The sequence below is a fragment of the Sceloporus occidentalis genome, unplaced genomic scaffold, assembly GCF_023333645.1.
Source record: "Sceloporus occidentalis isolate IW3139 unplaced genomic scaffold, rSceOcc1.0.p SCAF_47, whole genome shotgun sequence".
Taxonomy (NCBI): domain Eukaryota; kingdom Metazoa; phylum Chordata; class Lepidosauria; order Squamata; family Phrynosomatidae; genus Sceloporus; species Sceloporus occidentalis.
In genome coordinates, this window is record NW_028317027.1 from 4,424,807 (window position 1) to 4,445,077 (window position 20,271).

Genomic DNA, 20,271 nt, shown 5'->3' on the forward strand with positions numbered 1-20,271 from the left:
TGTCAACTTCACTTATTACAAAGGAAGAATTCATAGGCTCACGGTACTGGGATAGGCCAAGCTCTCACGCTTGGAAAATGACAAGGAAAATAAATTATCCGATAGATAGAGGGATAGTTATACCTTTTAACATATCAGTTTCTTGTTCTTGCCTCGTCTTACAGAGTAGACAAGAGATCTTTATGTTGCTTATAGATAAGGACTTTTGAAATACAAATATATAAATTGGGAAAACTGTAGGTCCAAGTATTACCAAATATTAAATACTACCTTTTCTAGGGAGGTATGTTTTTATTTTACTCTTATGTATTATAGAAACTAGAAAGATAAATAATCAGCAGCACTTTTTGGCTCGGAGTTGCACCTAAAGAAAAGGCTTTAATTCCTCTATTGAACATGGTATGTTCAGAGCAGTACGTTGTATGAATATGTGCTATATGTAAACATAACAAAAACAGCCCTTGTTCAAACTAACAAGTAAACCTTTAGTAACGGGTTAACAAAATCTCCCACACATTCTGACATTTGCAGCAGGGTCTTTCCAGCAGGAACGGATGTGTTCATTGCCGCCGTCACAGGATCCTGAAAAGGATCCAAGACAGCAGACCTCGATTCAATGTGCAGATTCCTGGGCAGATCTTACAAAGTCCTAAAATATATCTGCTATAGATGAAAATCATATTTTCAGCAGATTAATAGATGGCATCCAAGACTTCTGCACGCACGTTCCTCACTCTCGAATAGAAGTGCTTTGTTACTTGTCCTTTTTAAAAGCAAGACTATATTGATAGGAAAGTTAAAAGTTAGTTAGTACTTTAAAACCACAAATAGCCTTTGGTTACTCCCAGTCCCTGATAAATTGAAACATTGTAGTAATTATTATTTTTTTTTTTAAACCGACAACCAAAATGTCGCTCACATATACACACACACACACAAAAAAAAAAACAACGTGTACAGATACACACATTCTAACAGAGTTTGATCCAGCCTCATCATAGTCAACCTCCAGTCAGATACGACTTGGTCTCCAACGGTGCAGGTCAACATGGACTTCGAGCTTTGCTGCCAGACCACTCCAAAAGAAGAGGCTTATAAGTAGTTAATAAAAAATATAATACAAAAATGTCAGTCTTTTTTTTTTCTTTAAATCAGAACTTATGTTCATGGCCAGTAATATAATTAAAAACAAAAGTCCACAAGGAGTAAAATAGTTCTATGCTCAGTCCAAAAGGTCCACAGTAGAGAAAGCTAGTGGGGCGTATGGCTTCCAGAGGGCCGTAGCTGTTCTTCTGGGGCGTCCTCAACACAAGGGTCGTCTGCAAAAGGAAAAAAACGCTGTACTGTTGAAAAGGACACAAGCACATAGCAGGCCAAAACAAAATCGGAACAGCTTGAATTCACCAAGAATGTGGTGCAAAATAGTGAAATATGAGAGGGAGAACTGAAATACTCAACTTCTCACCTGCAAAATGAAGCTGCACTCAATATCATATTCAAATTGTTTACATAATCCTTTGCTAAGTAAATGGATGACTGTGGATCTTTGCGAGTTTAAAGTATAGATAAGCGACTAACGTAGAAATAATTCAGGAGAAAAAAAACAAAAAAAAAACATGGTCACCCCTAACCAGTGACTAAACTACCTAGGGTTCTTTTACAAAAGTGTCAAACCATAGATTTGTGTACTGAAAACAAAAAAACCCAGATATTTATACTTGATGAGAAGAGCGCCACTGTGTACCGACCTAGTAACGCCGTGGTCTCCCCTGCGTCGTCCTTGGCACTGTTACAATGCGGCAAGGAATCCTCTGTGGAGTAACTTGGCAGGTTGTTTACCTCACTCCTGTTGTCATCCTGAGCAATACTTAAAGTCCCAACAGAAAGGCTGCTGCCTGCCATGGATTCAGGTGCAGGGACCTCGAGCGTTTCTTCAGGATCAACCTGCAACATTAGCAAGTGGCAGAAGATATAAAACAAAAAAAAAAACTACTTAATAAATCAGATCCAAGGAAAGTTGGAAAAAACAGCATGTATTTAACCGCATGTCAAATGGTTCACTCGCAAGCCCGATGCACAATAACGGGAGTGGATTTCTCATTTACTGAAATAAGAGATGGTTCCACAATATAACAAGAAAATGGTTTAACCATGGTTTAAACTGAGATTAGAGTAATTTGGGCATAAAGAGTAAGAGAAGGGCACGTTTTAAATGCAAAATCCTCAGCAATCGTGTCACCATAGAGGAGTACATGCAGATAAATGATCACAAGAATTCATTTGCATACGTAGCAACTCGATATCCTAAAGAAGAGCAATTCCTCTCTCTACCTACACCTTTGCGTTAAATTCTGCCAGCACGAGGCATGTTGTATTAGACGTACACATAGTACACACTGTTCAGATGAGCCCTGGGTGATGAGGAACGGCCTCCAAAGCCCGGGGGATTAAACTAAAAGCATTCAGTACTGTCTTCCCGTATTTGTCCACTTTCATTGCTCCAGACCAGTGTTTTCTCAGTTATTATTCTCTTGGCCCAGCACACTATTACAGCTAAGCGGCCAAGTTATTGGCGGCTCCTCACGCAGCTCTCCTGTACGGTGGGGCCACAGCTTGAGCCTCGGTGCCACCCAATGGGAATGGCGAGTATGAAAAGAAGCCCGATATTCATAGCGTTGTATATTAATATCACTAGGGGCAGGCAGGTGAGCCTATACTGGGTATCATAGCCAAAAACTATAGAATCCGGACACGCTTAGCGGTCTGTTGCGTAACTGAACCTCCTATGCTGATTGACCCTGTGCACATATGGCTGACATCATGGGAGTTGTAGGCCCACAACAACTAGAAAGCTACTTATTGGTTACACTGGATATAGAAAGCTTGACAGCGTCAGAGTATAGACCCTTTTTCCACAGTGGCTTCAGCAGCCTCTACAACAGGGAATTTACAAAAGTTGCTGCTCAAACTACTCTACTAAATCTAGCACTTTTATAACTACCTTGGAGCATTAGAAGTGTCATTCTAAATAAAGTTCAATGCAAAAACCCTGCGCAGCAAAAAAAAAAATATTCGGAATTATTCCTCCCCAGTTCACGTATAGTAAATACACAAGGTTATCTACATACCCAAAATCCAAGTGCTTTCATAAAATCCAGTTTGCACATAGGACACGTTCTGTGTTCAAGCAGCCACGGCTCTATGCATTGTCGGTGGAAGATATGGCTGTTAGAAACAAAGATTATCCGATTTCAGTTTTTGTATACAAAAAAACAAAAAAAAAACAAAAACATGAAGGAGAGATCCAATTAAAATAAGACATGTAAAACAAAACTGGTGGTGGATTACAACTCCCATCCTCCCAAGGCAAACACTGGATTTGTAGTTCAAAAACAGACAATGAAATATGCCATCCATGTCAGGGGATGTATGCCAAGTATGTTGGGGGGGAGGGGGTCCTATATTATCAATGATACTATAAAGAAGCAGAAAGCAGCACCTTAACCCATTGTATGCCATTGTAAATGAAGCATGCCATTCTTATAGAATTTGCATTCTACAATCCCTGCATACAACGTCTTCACAATAGAGCCCTTTCTGTGGAGTACACAAGAAGGACAGAAAAATTAATTATCCTCATTAGTATCGATAATCGTTTATTCGTTACGCCTCAGAATTATTATAATAGGTTCTAGTCATATATGGCAAATAAGTGAATATAAGATTTTAATAATTTTTTAGATACAAAAAGGTATTTCTTTAATAAGGTCCTAATTATTAAGGTGGAACACAGATGTAAATTGGGTGCAGTCACAATAGCAATTAACCGTGTCTGCTGATTACTCTCATTAAGCAATGTACCTGAAAATGGGCACGGGTGTCAATGTGTGCACAGCTACCACTTGGGACTTCCTCCCCACTCCTCCTCCTCCACCGAGATACAAAAACAAGCCCCTGAACAGGCATATTTTATAATAGATTATCTACATGGCTAAAGTCTTGTTGGGAGGTCCCATTTAGCGGTCTTCTCATCGGGTGAAAATCAAACTAAGTTTTGTTTAACGTCAAGTTTTTTTTATTTTGTATTCAGCAACGGCATCCAATACACGCAATAACGTCTTTCAGCGTGCAGCTTTAGGCAATATGCTTCTAGAATTATTTTAATCACCGTATGGTCTAGAGTAGCATGGAGGGCATTTTTCCATCTGCATTTAGTAATAATGCCCCTCTGGAACAAACATTCAGCAGGTTTAGTTTTCAGATTGATAACGACTGACGTTTTATCTATCAGACTAAAATAAGTTGTATGAGAAATTACACCGGCCAAGAATACCAAAAAAAATAAGTAAGATTTGTGAGTGTTGGGAGAAGACGTACTTGCACGGCAGGATGCGGACGACATCTTTGGGCTTGTAATTTTCTATGCACACGGCGCAGTTCTCAGCATCTATGTCTATTCCCTGAAATAGAAAGAAGGGAAGAGAAATAAGTACTTGGGTGTTGACGAATCTGTCAAAGGACATCACAACCCGATGATGAAATACAACTAAATATGAGTCACATCCTGTGCGGTTCACCCTGTGCGATTGGACATGTAGATCGCTGCCGACCGAATCCGACGGCTCACTCACAACTTCATTCACACTGCAAACGTAAACTATTACATATTTATTTATATTACAGACATATACACGCACGCTGCCATTCAAAAGTTTGGGGTCACTTAGCTGTTTTCATGGATAACAAAGATATTTCCAGCTGTGTAACATAATTGGAAAAGGGCTTTCCAACGATCAATTAGCCTTTTAAACAAACTTGTATTAGAGAACACAACGTGCCATTGGGCACACAGGGCTGAAGGGAGTGATAAAGGACCTCTGTACGCCTAGGAAAATATTCCATTAAAAATCAGCCATTTCCAGCTACAATAGTCATTTACAACGTTAACAACGTCCGCACTGCATTTCATGTTAACAAGGATATTTCTAAGGGACTCCAAACCTTTGAGCTGTAGTGCATTTGTCTTACTTTAGATATGATCATAAAAAAGGCATTATTCCATGGCCGTTTTAACTCAATCTAGTACTGCCCATCTTAAAAGTGAATTATCCCAAATTCAACGATCACAAGGCCATGGCCTATACATCAAACCACCATTCCTTTCCTGTAACAAGAACCGCCATACGCCTGGGTTTACTTACGTACATCTAGATGATCCCATCAGTACTCATTATTTTGGTACTAAAGAATGTGCGATTAGCACTACAAACGCTGCGTGATACGCGAGTACAATGCAACAACGTGCCCTAATCTCTTAAGTGCTTTATGGCAAGCGCCAAGATGGTTTCATCGTATCTGCAAGGCCAAACTTGTTCAGATATCTTTCGTACAATCACTCAGCCTGAACTGTGAAGGAGCCAAAATGTTAAATACTGACGTCCTGACTTTTCAGTTCCAGATCACAGGAATGCCCTCGACGTTAGTAGCGATGAGCTCCATACTTTACTATGCCCTTTAATTAGAAGACGGCAGTATTCATTCTCTGCCTCAGTCAGAAGACTTTTCATGATGAGGCTTGCAGGTCACTGGCAACTACAGACTTGTTACTTTGCTATACTTCCATGCTACACCATAATTTCATATCAGTAATGGGTATATAGGAGGGTGAGTAAAGCAAAAATAAAACGGATCAACAAAAAAAAAAAAATTCAATAAACCAGAGGCTACCCTCATCGCTGTGGAACCTTCTGGTTAAAGGACATCCATGGAGCGGCACCTAAACCCTAAGCAAAATTGCAATGGACGTGCAAAAAAGGTTTTCTTTTTTGACAACAGCTGCAAAAGTGGTAGAATGTCCATTTATGTGGTTAAACTACTACACACCAAACAAAGGAATCTGTTGAAAGATTAATCATTTTTTATTTATGTCTTTCATTGTGACAAAAATTTCAAATTCAAAATGTAATTTTAAATTACATCACCATTCTTAAGCCTCGGAAGTCAAATGGCAACTGGTAAGTCACTGTAATTAAAGACATCAGGATCTTCGCCCAACAATTACCTAGGAGTCATAGGTAAATTAGGCAGATGTGGGGCATGCTACCTTACCCATTTCAACAGACTGCCCCAAAAAAGATGACTCATTTAATGCCTGTTCTTCCACATCCGGCAAGCATGAACACACACTGTTCTATCAGGGCAATGTACACCGTATAACAACTTAAAAGGACATTTACCTTTTCCACTTTCTTTACGCGGTGAAGCTGGAGTTGGCCAATGGCTTTTTTTGTTTCCTTACGGTTAGCCTACAAAAGAAAAAAAAAAAAAAATGTAGTTATATATATAATTTATTTCACAGCAAAAAAAATAAATAATAATAAAAAAAATACAAAAAAATCACTACTGGCCCTGTCGTGCACACACCAAGCCGGCATGATTCTGGCAATTAAATCTCGAATGCCCAGCTACAACCTGCTGTGGTCCTTTGAAGTACAGCTGATAAGGACAGCTCTGAGTTCCCCCATGAGCTAGGGGTATGTCGTGGAGGTTTAAGAGTAAGAACCACCGATTGCCAACATGGTCATTTGAACACATGCGACTGCAGGACACATTCACGTCACACAACAGGTAGAGTTATAATCGAAACCTGTGCGGTAAGCAGATTCCAGGGGTAGGCATGTAGGTGTCACTACTGGAATACAACACAGTACCCAAGGGACCAAATTCATTGTAATTTTAGTATTGCCTCTAAGATTACATAGTGCATATCCAAGCAATAAAATCTCTGTAAAAGTCTGTAAAAGGATGAAATGGGTTGCCTCCATAATGATAATATGAACGTCCTTATGAGGACAAGCATTAAACCATGTCCAAAATGACATTGTCGTTATACCAAGAATATTTTGTGCAATTTTAATCTTAACTAAAGGTTAATCTTAACTAAAGGTTAATCTTAACTAAAGGTTAATCTTAACTAAAGGTTAATCTTAACTAAAGGTTAATCTTAACTAAAGGTTAATCTTAACCAAATGAAGCTAAATAGAGAACATTTTGAAGCTTAAAAAGAAATAAAAAAAATTTCAGCATAATCAATACGAACATTTTGGGATCAAGTAACTTACAAAAAATGTTTAAAAAAAAAATAATCAGCCACTTCCAAAAACTTTTGTGTTGAAGAAGTTTGCCAGGTTAGCAATGTTTGCTAGCATCAACCAGGTTCTAAGTCCACCACATCCAGCAAACATTATAAGCTGTCATTAGTTACCTGATTTCCAAACTGTGCTCCTGTGTACAGAAAACGCTGAACGTAGTAGAATATTAGCCAGGCCAGCGAGATGATCATCATGGTAATGAACGCAATAGCCACAAACACTACAGACTGCCCACTGATTTCTTGGACATGGCGGGTACCCACGCTGATGGACATCTTTACAGGAATCTGTCTTCTAAGGGGCTCCAAAATCTCCAATCCCTTTGCATACCAAACCATAATCACCACCGTGTTTCCAGTACCTGCAGACAGAAACCATAGAGAACTGGTCAGATGGCACACTCGCTTACGTCTCCCCATCACGCCACCCAACGCTCATTGAGTACATACTTGGAAAGTGCAGTAGCAATAATTTAAAACCCATCTGTGTCATAAATTCAGAAGTTTAGCTCAACAGCACAAAAAAAAAAAAAAAAGGCATTTCCTAGTACGCTGACAAACACCGGCCATCAAAGCTACAACCGCACTTTGAAGAATACCTACATTGTACGAACGCTCAATATGCTTTGTTCAAAAAAAAAAAAAAAAAAAAAAAGCAGGTATATAATATTTTACACATAGTCTGCCGCCCAAATGTGTAAAAAATATTTTCAGAAGTGTGCCCAAGACATTTCTATAGAATTTGATGCACCCTATGGATTTTAAGTAGCGGATAGTAAAGTTCTACACCGTAGACATAATGGAAAATATTCAATTTACATATATTTTGCTTTATATATTCTATTAATCATGGGAAAGTCGGCAACATTACTGCCAGCGATTCCCGCCCTGGAGCTTGACACTCTACTCTAGAGATGCAAATATTCTAAAATAAGGAAACTCGCAGGATGCACATTTTCCAACTTAAAAAGCGTATCCAGGTGCAGAATGACCGCTCCTGCCGCGTGTGAAGTAACCGTATGCGGTGACAGGTGCTAAGAGACCAGCCTACATAGAGAAACAGCTTGACTATAAATCCCGCTCACTGCCAAACGGTCACCAAAACTCTTGGGAAACAAAACAGACGTAGAAACCGGCAGATAGTTCCATTCCACTGCCCAGCAGATACAGACCGAGTTTATGTAAATATTTATTTCCTAATCAGGCATCTACATAATGCCAAGAGAGCCTTTAACTCTTCCGATTCTTTAATCCGGGCGTCTAACACTTCACCGTTTTAAATCAATATTGTTTAATAGCTCCCTTTGTCTGGAAAAAGAGGTCTAGAATCTGACATTACGTTTTGCCACTTTATCCCAAAAATCAGGGATTACATAAAGTAAAATAATCCCGTACCTTTAAACCAAAAGATCTAGGTACTTTTTGTAGATTTATTTAGCTATGCTCAATGCCGGAACATGACAGGCTTTTTACTTTCGCGGAGAACCTTGTAAGAGGATGCTTTTGAGATAACGCCATGTAAATCCATTGTCCCATGGATTTACATGGGGACAATGGACATATAGGACTTGCGTAAGAGGAAGCCAAAATATTTTAGACTCTTCAGCTTTAGAATTGAAGTTGTCGCGTGAACAGAAGATAGGGGACTTAAACTTACTGTGGCCCATGACTAGGTGCAAGACATCGCCTTGTAAAGTTTCATAAGAAATAAAGCTGGACAATTATTTTAAACCTCTTCAGTTTCATTATTGACGGGCAGGAGCGGATTAAGAGATATGAAAAATTGCCCCAGGTGTCTAGGGGCCGCCGCTTGCTGCAGCACAGTTTGTGTACCAACCTTCACAACATGTGTATAGTACTTAGTGTGCTGGGTGATGTGGGAGGTCAGGTGGGGGAAGGGGACGTTATATTTTATACATACGTACACACACACACACACACACACACACACGCTTTTATTTTATCCTCAGGTCGCAAAAATATTTCCCCCCACGGCGTCACCGATACTGTTTAACGCATTCCAGTTACCAAGCAAAGAGGAATAAATAAAATGCCTCCAAAGTTAAAAATAAGAAAAAATAAAATAAAAATCATTGTGGACGTACACCGCCAATATTGTTCAGCCAGCTAGCAGTCAACTTCCTGGAGTGCAAAACAATAGCTATTATTTGCCTGATCACACATGAGGTCATACGCATCTTACACCTTTCGTAAACACCAAAATTATTTCAGCCTCCATCGAGATATATAATTGACCCCATTATACCTTTTAGTCATGAAAAAAGTAGCTTCTTAACCTGTCGCTAACCTAGCTGTAGTGTATTTCTTGCTGAAAATATCACTTAAACAGGCAGTCATTGTCCCTTTCGGCAAATTAAGCAGCATTTCTGCATGAATCGTTGCACGTTCACTTAACAGGTAGCTGCCTCTTGAGTCACATCACTGGTTCATTTCACCAAAGAACCCTGTGGCACAATCTGTGCCCGCCGTAGCGCCCACGTCAGAAAAGCAGTGGGGTTAAGCCAGAAAGGACCTAGAAGAAAAACTAGAACATCAATACAGGAAAAGGATAGAGATTATATATATATATATTTTACACACACTTTATATAAAAAAAGAAATGACAGATTCTATCTAGAAAATATCAGTATTTTGTTTCTAAGTTTATCAATTAAAAAGTACCAGAGGTAAATCTTCGAAAGTGTTCCAGCATTTTGGGATCCTGTCATATGTAGTTAATCTCTCTGGAATGACATGGCTTGAAACGTTCTTAAAACAAAGGCTCTTGTGTAACAATTCTGAAGCTGGCCCAACAACTAAGCCTTTTCCATGTGATACTGCTCTACCACTTGGCTTCAGGTCCCTGCCACAACATCAAACAAGCACATTCACCCTGCAGCCCTGAGGAGACGCCAGAGGTGGAACATCTAGCTACGTCTTAAACTGAAGACAAAAATCCAAAAACCATCCACAATACATACATAGCAATAGTTTGGCACTTTATGGTCGGAATTGCCAAACTATAATGTTGTAGAAATTGGCTTTGAATGATCTGGCAGCTTGTCAGGATATTGTGAGGGAAGCCAAACTGTTCGTCAAATTGGAAAAGTTAACATGACTAAGTCATTTTAGGAGATTCCCTAGGGCCTAAGTCTGTAAGCCTGTTGGGGTTACCTCAAGCCAACCATGGTACATAATGAGATGGAACATGAGTTCTGTGCAACTGGGCAGGTATGGAGACCGTGTGGTCCATCTACCAGAAGACTGGGGGGGGGGGGGGGGATACAGAAGAGTCTTAGGAACATGCATTTATTTGGAGGTGCTCATAATAGACTGTAAGCTCACAAGAACAGGACCATCTTCCCCTTCTCTACAGTATCTGTGTTAATGTGTGTTCATGAACTTGTTAATTTGTATGTTGTCCAGTTTAAACAAGGCAACACCTCTGCTGACACCCTATAAATGTGTTTACAAAGGCGATGAGACGATATATGGCATCCCCATCCTATCGTGTCTTAAGCCTTCTCTGCACAGAATACGCCCGGTTGTTTAAACCAACAGATCACATTGAAGGGAATGGCATTAGAATTTGAAATATGTCTAAAGCTTCGCTCAAGATCTGGAAATGAGCGACCTTGACAAGAGAGATCATTATGTGTTTTCATTTTAGTATGGCTTAAAAGTATTAAACGCAACAATATTTGCCATCCTGACCAAATCTATTTAAAGAAATCTAGCAAAGGAGCTTTAAATTGCTTTTAACCACATAGAACCTTGTGATCAATCAGAAGCCGAAAATAACACCCTTCATGATGTATTAAAAAGTTTCAGTAACCTTGAGATCAGTGGAGCCAAGTATAATGGAATTGAAGGAAACCGAAAACACATACAGAAGGTTCAGAACGGAACACGGCTTAAAAGGGGAAATTTCATTAGCAATTTTCATTGTAATCTTAATACAACGTTAACGTGCCACACACCCATTCTATCACCAATTTCTAGGATTTTACTTAGTTTCCGGTATACTTTCATTTATTAAGCCCTTCTCCACACTTTGCCAGTGCAGAAAGACCTCGGGTTTATTTTCTGTCCACCAAAAAGATGGAGAATTTACATGTTATCAATAGGAGAAATGAATGCCTGTTTATTCACAAACAACAACTAGCTGTTTGTTAAACTGGGAACAATAACCGCTGCAATGAAATTAGACGAGTGGTTCCCAGCAGTCCAGGTTCCCTTTTGGGGTAAGCGCTAAACAATGCCCAGTCTGTGTGCCTTGAGAGCCATTGAATTAGACTAATGCCTCCAGAGGGGTTTATGCATGGATAAATGACATTACCTTTTGCAGCTGCATGTGTGTATATATATATATATATATATATATATATATATATATATATGAATTATATACCCCATTATAGAAGCCCCCCCCCCCCCCGGCAATGTCTTACACATTAAGCATACAGCGAGTTAGAGCTTTACGTGACTCTGCTGCAATCCACCCCTGGTGTGTGCCAATTGCTTACTGTATTTATATAATATATATATATATATATATATATATATATATATATATATATATATATATAAACAATTTCACCCACAAAATCTGAATTTATAAGATATTCAGATTTAAAAATAATCCAGCGCTATGTTAACATACAGCTTTTGGTATAAATATTTGATGGTGGTCAATGGTGGCCGGGGCAGTAAGTATGCCATAGGTTATTTCACGCATCCAGCTGACCGTTGTAGGTAAACGAATCCATGTCAGCTGGTACATTGGACAGGCTCCGCCAGTCTTAATGATCTCCGTTTAGTTATTCAAACTGCTATTTAATACTATGTTGAAGCACCTGTGCTGGCTCCGACATGGCTATCATATTCATGTATTTCCACAGCACATCCAACAGCTGATAAGCAAGATAACCGATACAGGCATATGGAACAAGAGCTCAGTTCTACCCCCCCCCCCGACAGAAAATGGCTTCCTACTGCCTTTTCCATTTTAGTTTAATTGATCGCGTACTTCTGCTCATTCAGGGATGCTCCAGTAGAACATGTTATTTTTGGATTTTGTAGAACCATGAATAACAAAACAGGTGAAGTAAGCAAGTTTCTGTAAAGGGTACACAGTAGCCTAGGATGAAGACCTGGCCATTGGGCACATCGAGACAATTTCTGTTGGGCTGGTAACCAACACTGCCGCATGCGTGTTATTTATCACCTGTTGATAAAGTTAAAGGGCCGAGTCTACTGTGCCGGTCCAGCCCTACATGGCTGATAACCATTTCCAAACCATCAGTGACTCACACTCTATGATTATAATCCAAACAAGAATTCTGGCCTTATAGACATCACCGTTGCCTACCAGTATGTCTATAGAACTATACGGTTACATCACTAACATGACCTATGGGCAGACCGCAGAGATGCTAGGAGGAGAAGAAAACGTGGACATTAGGTTGCGTTCCATATATTGTTTCTCTGGTTTCATATAAATTAAGTTATTTAATATACCAAATGCCTGTCACAGTCTGGACCATCAGCAAGGACAGAAACTAACAAAAAGCGGACTCTTTACCCTTTTCCCTAGAGCTTGGGCTTTTAGGTACCTTTGGACAAGTCAAGCTTATAAACAAAGACTTGCCAAATGGTCTATGGGTACAGTACAATCGGACATAAGATCATTTGAGCAGGTGAGAAGTGCCCTGGGTCTGGTATATGAAAATCCCAACACAAAGGGATACGGACGGTCTGAAAATAAGTATACTGTGGGTTGTGCTAAAATGTGAGCGTCAAGTCATCATATACATACTAAAAGAGCATCAATAAAAGCTGCAAAGTCTCTCAGAAAGACAAGTCTTGACAGGAGAACACGTGTCACATGTGCAGGTCAGATCCAAATCACCACAAGCATGACATCTGGGAAATAAGAAAAGTAGATTGGACAATCTTTCAAGAGACAATCTAGCCTGTTGGGTGCCACTGCACTGGTACTGAAACAAGTTGGATTGCAGGAGATTCAAATGTCATTTCCATTCCCCATGTAGCATTATATTAACATTTTCATCACACTACCACATTTTTCCACAATACAATCTGAGGCCGTAAGCACCTACAGAATTCACCATGGGGAGTATGTGTAATATTTCCAGTACGTTTAACTCCGGCTGAACGCTGATGAGGTTTCCAAACCATACATAGGTTTTATGGGTAGTTCTCTCCACTCAGAATTGGTTTTGTACCCGCGTAGAATACTTGAGAACATAAACATTTACTAACAGCTTCCAGGTGCTTCCTCCACAGACCCGACCAAATCTCCGGAACGTGCCGTTAATACCGTCACACATTAACAGACCCGTAACAATTTCAGAGACCTGTCCAGTCATGTCACAAGTGGTTTGACACAAAGGAATCTATTCATAGTCCGGAATATTTCTCTGCAGAATATCGACTACGGTACGCAATGGTGGTTTAGGAAATGATATCATGCAGACAGTGAAAAGTAAACAATGGCATTTTTCCAAATCTTGTGGGGGATCAACAAACTTTAGTATCAATCAATAAGTACCCTGTGTATTAGGCCAAAGACTGCTGTTGTTCAGTACCTCGGAAGGTACTAAAAGAACGGACCTCAGAGATGTTGAACGTTTAGGAGACTACAACCTGAAATTTGATACAAAGCCTTTTTTGTGTAAGGCCTTCTCTAGGACCAATTTGGTAATAACCATTCTAGTCTGTGTGTTTAGATTAATACCTGTATCGACAATTAGAGACTAGCACCCCCCCCCCCAAGTAAAGCAATGAAGGATAGAGACCTCAAGATTACTATATTTCTAATGCACTAGTAATACGCTGATTAACTAAATCATATTATAACACCGTCTTGCCATGGTAGCTAATCAAGTAAACAATGTGCCCATCATTCAAAGGGTTAAGCAATCCCGAAACTAGGCAAAGCAGTAAATTCATAGGTTACGTGGCAACTTCATATTACAAAAAGTAGCAAATTTCAACATTTGTTATACTGTGCCCGAACATGAACTTTCTCCAATAAATTGGTGTTTTTTCCCCATACAATAATTTTATTAATAAGGAGAAATGGATGGGATAATAAATAATATACTACTGCTTGTATCTGCAGTATCACGACATCCTACAGCTAATTTCCATGTGATCTCTGCGGTAAAAAAGGAAATGATTCATGATCAATACAAATTCAACAAAGCAACTGTCAAAAAACAAATACATAACAATAGCTAGTACTGGCATCAAGACCTTTTCCACTCCATTTAGAAACAGATTTTGATGGCAGATAGGAACCATTTGGCGCATCTTGTCTGCCCATTTACCCCAGATGTAATGGGTTTAAACCCCTAATCAGTCTTTGGTCAGGTCCTATAGTTTATGTCCATCCCATGCCTGTTTAAAGTCCCTCAGTGTATTAGCCTCCGCTCCTGCTGGGAGACTGCCCCATCCATCTACTACCCTCTGAGTAAGGTAGAACTTCCTTCTGTTACATCTAAGCCTCTGACCATCTAGTTTTAGACCATGAGCTCATTTCAGTTCATACAGCAAACTGCTTAGCAGAGCTGAATGATAATAAATGCTTTGTGTTCTAGTACTAGCCAGACGCTGGGACACAAAGAGGGGTTTGTTGAGCAATTCTTTTGCATAACGGCCAAAGTGGGATAACTGGCAGGAACATCTGGCTGGATAGGTTTAATGCCCCCGAATGCCTGCTCCCATATTGCCCCGACAGCTCAATATACCATAAGCCTTCTTCATGTACGCGGCAACACAGTATGAGAGTGAGGCCACTGCAATGTCAGGGATCACACAACATCCCACGGACAAATTTCATTGAGAATTTCCCTGAATCACAGGATTTTTTTTTTGTTGGATATGTCGAATGAGCGTAATCATCTCATTACAGATCGAGCAAGCCTTCACACAGTATGAAAAAAAAAATCATTTAAAGGATATTTCATTTACAGGGATCCTCGACTGAATCGGTGTGCAAAATGTACAATATTTACACATTCTAATTAAATCCGAAAAACAAAAAAAAAACCCAAAACAGTAAAGATTAAAGAAAAGGAGTAACAGGAGTGTGCAGGAGCCCGTAGACCATAACTAATCACTTCACCGGCCACAAGCGAGCTCCGTAATTAATCACCCATCACTGCTTTTACAAGCCATGTAACAAACCCTCGCTAAGGATGTCCGATTGCCATTTGTTTAGGTAAACCCGCCATGGAGGCGGAATCATGAAGCTAAAGAGCCAAAAAAAGATGCTGCAAGAAACAGTGGCAGTTTATATGAATACAGAATACGCGTGCCGAGGAGTAATGACTCGCCAGTAAGAGAGCGCTTTACTAGTAATTGTACAAAACAGATCCTATAGTATCGTATAATGTGAAATTATTCGTGACATGCATAGGAGATAACGAGTCCTACTATATGGATGGTAATTTTCCCTTTGCTCTGGCTCTTTTGGTGTACGATTAATAATTCACATTATTGCCATGGCTAATAATTTACAATATATTGCATTCTTTGTTTCTGTGGTGTAACAAGAACGGAATCGGCAACAAACATTAAAACAACCACGCAACATTGTATGTGCGGCGTTCCACCAGTAGCACGAGACTACCGAGAACATCATATCAAAGATAATCGCTGATCCAGAGCCAAGAACGCAGATCAGAAAGACATCGAGTAGCAGATGTTTCCTGGCCGTACTGACGACCAGGATCTCCAGGCTCTCATTAAACAATGCATGGCAGAAACAGACGAGAAACCAGAAGAGCGACCAAAAAAACAAGCCGTTAAACAGGTCTGGCTTCTCGCTCTTACCCCCCCCCCCCAAAGCAGACCCTTAACAGCAGCTTCTCTTTAAAGCCAGTTTGTTTGATGACAAGAGGGACACCTTATCATTCTTTGAACAAAAGAAATCGAAATTAGCCACAAGTTTGGGTGCATTTGCGGCAGCGGGGTTACTTGAATTCACTCTTTACCATAAACAGAGATGCTTAAGACAAAAGAACGTGATAGGGGTATATTTAAAGGAAAAACACGCCCTGTATATCTCTTTCGGATAAACCGAAAGAGTGCAAATAATGTGCTATCGATAAGAAATAGATGCAAGACGGGCCCTGTACGGGATAAAAAGAATAAACATCAAATGCAAAGGAATTGCCCTGGTGCATTTATTTAAAAGTTTGTATTTTTGTTTTTTTTTCTTTTTTTAAAGTATTTGTTGTGTTTGTTGACATACAACACAGACCTGTCGTCACGCAAGAATGTAAAAACATTCTTCAAACCCATAACAAGACCTATTCTGTATATAAAACAAAACAAGCCTTGTAAAAAAAAAAAAAAAAGTCATTTACTTTTTTTTTTTGCTTGCTAGGAGCTACATTGGTGTCGTTATCTTGACAACTGCCGACAATGTTTGTTTTCGCACAAAGATCATAACACACCTTAGGTGAAATAGTAGGTCTACTCACACCACATGCAAGATGGGATGTGATCCCACATACAGCGCGCGTTTGACCTGATTTGTGACATTACAAAACATTAGCGCTAGAAGCCCACAGACAGTCTACCAAAGGAATACAGGAGTCGCTTCTTGGCCTTTCAGCGAAGATCAAGTGGGTACCTGTGAGAGAGGAAAAGCTTGGTCCTGTAGCATTATGGTCAAGACAGCCTGAAGCCCCGATGTAGCTATGGTAGACCAGTTAGTCTGGGTGTGAAGGTCAACCCAAGTGTGATGCGTGGGTCACACCAGCACTGGTGGCTTGGCATCTTCCCCCTCAGACCCTTCTTTTAGGCTGGATGGCAGGGCAGGGAATATATTTCAGCCTAAGGGTTGGGGCCATAGGGGCACTTTTGTGGTTTACGTCCATTACATTTTTTGTGTTATTTTTCCAATTTTTAATAACAGACCATGGCAGAACCCATGGCAGAACCCATGGCAGAACCCATGGCAGAACCCATGGCAGAACCTGATCCCCCGAAGATTTGTTTTTTGTGAGGCTTTGGGCACTTCCAGTGGTCGTTCTCCTTGCGAGGAAGGACCGAGAAGGTCCAGCCCTCCTGCAGGCCTTCTGAACAAGGAGGGAAGGAGTGGGGGCTCTGGTGTCTGCTGTGGCCCTTACATGACACTAAAATCTTTTTCACAAAGTTATTTTTTTTGGTTTTCATAGCAAAGAACCGACCTTGGGGCTTTAATACAAAACAGAATAAGAGTATAAGTAGTATGTACCAACGTCCTACTTGGAATGATTCCGATAAGCCATTGGTGGACATCAAACTAGAAATCGGGTAACAAACTAAAAAAATAAAATAAAAAAAAATGAAATCCCACAATAGTGAATTTTCTGTGCTGGATTTAATTAGGGATTTATCCCAGATGTGAGCATTCTTCTGAAATCTCTAACTTTTTCAACTGGTACATATGACAGGAAATACGAGTTGGTTTAGGTGAAAGCCTAAAACATAAAGACTTGGCCTGAAGTCTTCCAGATGGGGGGTTACAATATAACAACATACAAGTTATAGCTTATGTTCTATTTACAGACAGCGCTTACTTTCTTTCCGCTGTCTCCAAGAGCGCATATCAAATAACTAGAGGCCACATGCCATTTAAAGGTGGTGTTCCACTTAGATAATCCATTAATTGCACTCTCCAGTATCTTAAGTTTAGGAGATCTGTCATTGTAAGCCTTTTATTCCTTTCGCTGGAAGTTTAAACACTTGAAAACAGAGAAAAATGTTAAGAAGCTTTGTGTTTGAGTTTCTATGGCACCAACCTATCTAAGCCTGTGTTTGTCACATGATAATTAGATGTTCCTGGCAACCCCCCCCCCAAAAAAATAAATACAAAACTATAAATGACAACAACATTTTACACGATTAAAGAATATATCCGGGAAGTGTTCAGGCATTTAATAAAGCTAGGAATACTATTTCATGCTGCAGAAGAAGAAGTATAACAGCAGCACCTTACATACCAAGGATTTAAGATACTAGGTCAAGGCAATTCACCCCAGCAAAAAAAAAAACAACTTTACATTTAGATTATATTCCAATTGAGATTTTAGGTCCCAATGCCTAGCCTGCAGATGATTAAGGAGCTTATTCACCAAAGGAAGAATTTACACAAGAGTTGTGGTTTCAGGTTCTGGGTTTCAGAAGAGCCAAACCCAATGAGCTTCTGCTGATGGAAGAACATGGCTAAATTCATAAGACCTGCTCACACAAAGACGTATTACCAGTGCTGGCCCTCCTGGTAACCCTCTTTATTAAAGTAGACCACAGCGAAGAAGAAAGGTCTTCCAGAGTGACAACTAAAATACTGGAGAGTCCGGGAGCAGAACACATGTCCCGCTCTGTATTATCGGGACTGTTTGGATAAACATTTGGCAATAACTATAATTCCAACGTAGGCGTATAATTAATGCATGACTACAGGGCTTACACAAGTTGAAGCGGTTATAATTTAGGAAGCAAACAATGTACCAACGGTGGACACATTGCACAATGCGAACTATGCCGACCCACACATGATGCAAGCGTTGCCCAACAAGAAGAGAAGAAATGCAAGAAATCCACTGGTGTCATCAGCCCACACAGGGCTAATGTTTGTATCCAGATGCCTTCTTCTTGGGCCCTAAAGAACAAACGTCAACCCCCACAATACACAATGGCAGCGGAACGAGCCACCAAGACAACATACAGGAGCTGGTCCAAGCCATGCACAACGGGCAATCTCAATACCTGGCGTATCAGCAGATCTACCATCTGCCTGGCCGGCTCATCATGGTGATGCCACAACATCTTGGTCACGTGAGATACGCATGACCAAACCGTATGTTTTCTGCCTATACGCTACAGCACCCGCTAACGCTTTCCAGGGCGGCCCGGCTGAAAGGGCACATCCATACATTAACCAAGCCAAAGAACACTTTCTTAAACTGGATGAGCCTTAAAACATTTAACAGGTCATCAGCCCTTCAAACCATGATAGAACACTGACAGTGTAAGCAGGAATGTCACACAATGATCTGTCATACTATACATATATGTGTACAGCGCTGTGGAGTATGACGGCACTATATAAAACAATCATAACCCCGAGTGCAGCCTATGTATGAGGCAGTGCTCGAGTTGGGATATGCAGCAGTGTACAGCCCACAGGGGGAAGCCATCAGTATACTCCCTGCTTACCCAGGTGTGACATGGGCACGGTGGCGTTGCCACTCTTCAGATCGTTGAAGATGACCACAGCCGAGGCTCTCCTGCGGGCAGCGAGGAACACTTTCTCCTTGAAGGTACATCCTCCCCGGGCTACCAGCGCTATCCAGGGCTGCGCATCCTCCGCCTCCGTGGACCCGGGGGCCATGCCCGGGACAGTGAACTCGGTGTCCGGGTGACATCCTTCCAAGTGCTCGGGGTCCCGAGGAAAGCCCACCAAGCCCTGCACGCTGTCCTTAGGCGAGTGATCTCCATAGCTGCCGCTCTCCGTGGTGTTAAGCACAGTGACGTTAGTGAGCGGCTCGGTGTACTCGGTGCGTACCACGGCGGTGAACCATTCCAGGGAGTGCACGGGGATGGCAGGGCAGAAAGCGCACAGCACCGAGCACACACAGAGCCAACCCAGCATCCTCATGCAGGGCTTCTCAAGTCAAGACACACCGGGATCGCGGACGGTATACTCAGATCGCTGGCTGTTCCTTGTACAGCAGGTTAGCCAGACCGCGGACACCGTATAAACTGAAGCCCTCGGACTTGCCCCGTGGTAGCCGGGTACTATCCCTTGTCAGCAACGAGTTGACACCATTAAGCCGACGGTACGCTCGCCGCCAGCCTGCACTGCCGCTGACCCCGGGATCTTGTGTCACCAACTCCCCGGACACACAAACAATGCAACCCTCGACTCCCACTCCTTCAGCCGCTTTACTTCCCCTTACAGCGGCGTGACTCCTCCCCTTCCTGTTCCCCGTGACCCCCGCCCCTCTCCACACACCGCCTCAGACACTAGTGCACACAGTGACAGGCGGTTACAGCGACGGAACGCCTCGTACAGATTACATCAATAAGTTTTATATTGT

At 41.1% G+C, this 20,271-nt stretch overlaps 1 protein-coding gene across 1 annotated transcript; it reads right to left on the reverse strand.

The window, feature by feature from the left end:
• Positions 1-1,251: 1,251 nt before the first annotated feature.
• Positions 1,252-19,829, reverse strand: LOC149289256 (E3 ubiquitin-protein ligase RNF149-like). Its single transcript, XM_089490900.1, has 7 exons — positions 19,388-19,829; positions 7,265-7,512; positions 6,237-6,305; positions 4,378-4,460; positions 3,129-3,225; positions 1,749-1,944; positions 1,252-1,319 (listed from the first exon to the last, which is right to left on the reverse strand). The coding sequence occupies exons 1-7, from the start codon at positions 19,827-19,829 to the stop codon at positions 1,252-1,254; spliced, it is 1,203 nt and encodes a 400-aa protein (XP_089347026.1).
• Positions 19,830-20,271: the final 442 nt, after the last annotated feature.

Excerpts from the sequence above, each read along its gene's own strand:
- LOC149289256 (XM_089490900.1), bottom strand. The coding sequence starts at position 19,829 with ATGAGGATGCTGGGTTGGCTCTGTGTGTGCTCGGTGCTGTGCGCTTTC. Across the intron at positions 6,306-7,264 it reads GAGCACAGTTTGGAAATCAG|GCTAACCGTAAGGAAACAAA; the intron begins GTAACTAATGAC and ends TTTCTTTTGTAG. Across the intron at positions 1,320-1,748 it reads GGAGACCACGGCGTTACTAG|ACGACCCTTGTGTTGAGGAC; the intron begins GTCGGTACACAG and ends TTCCTTTTGCAG.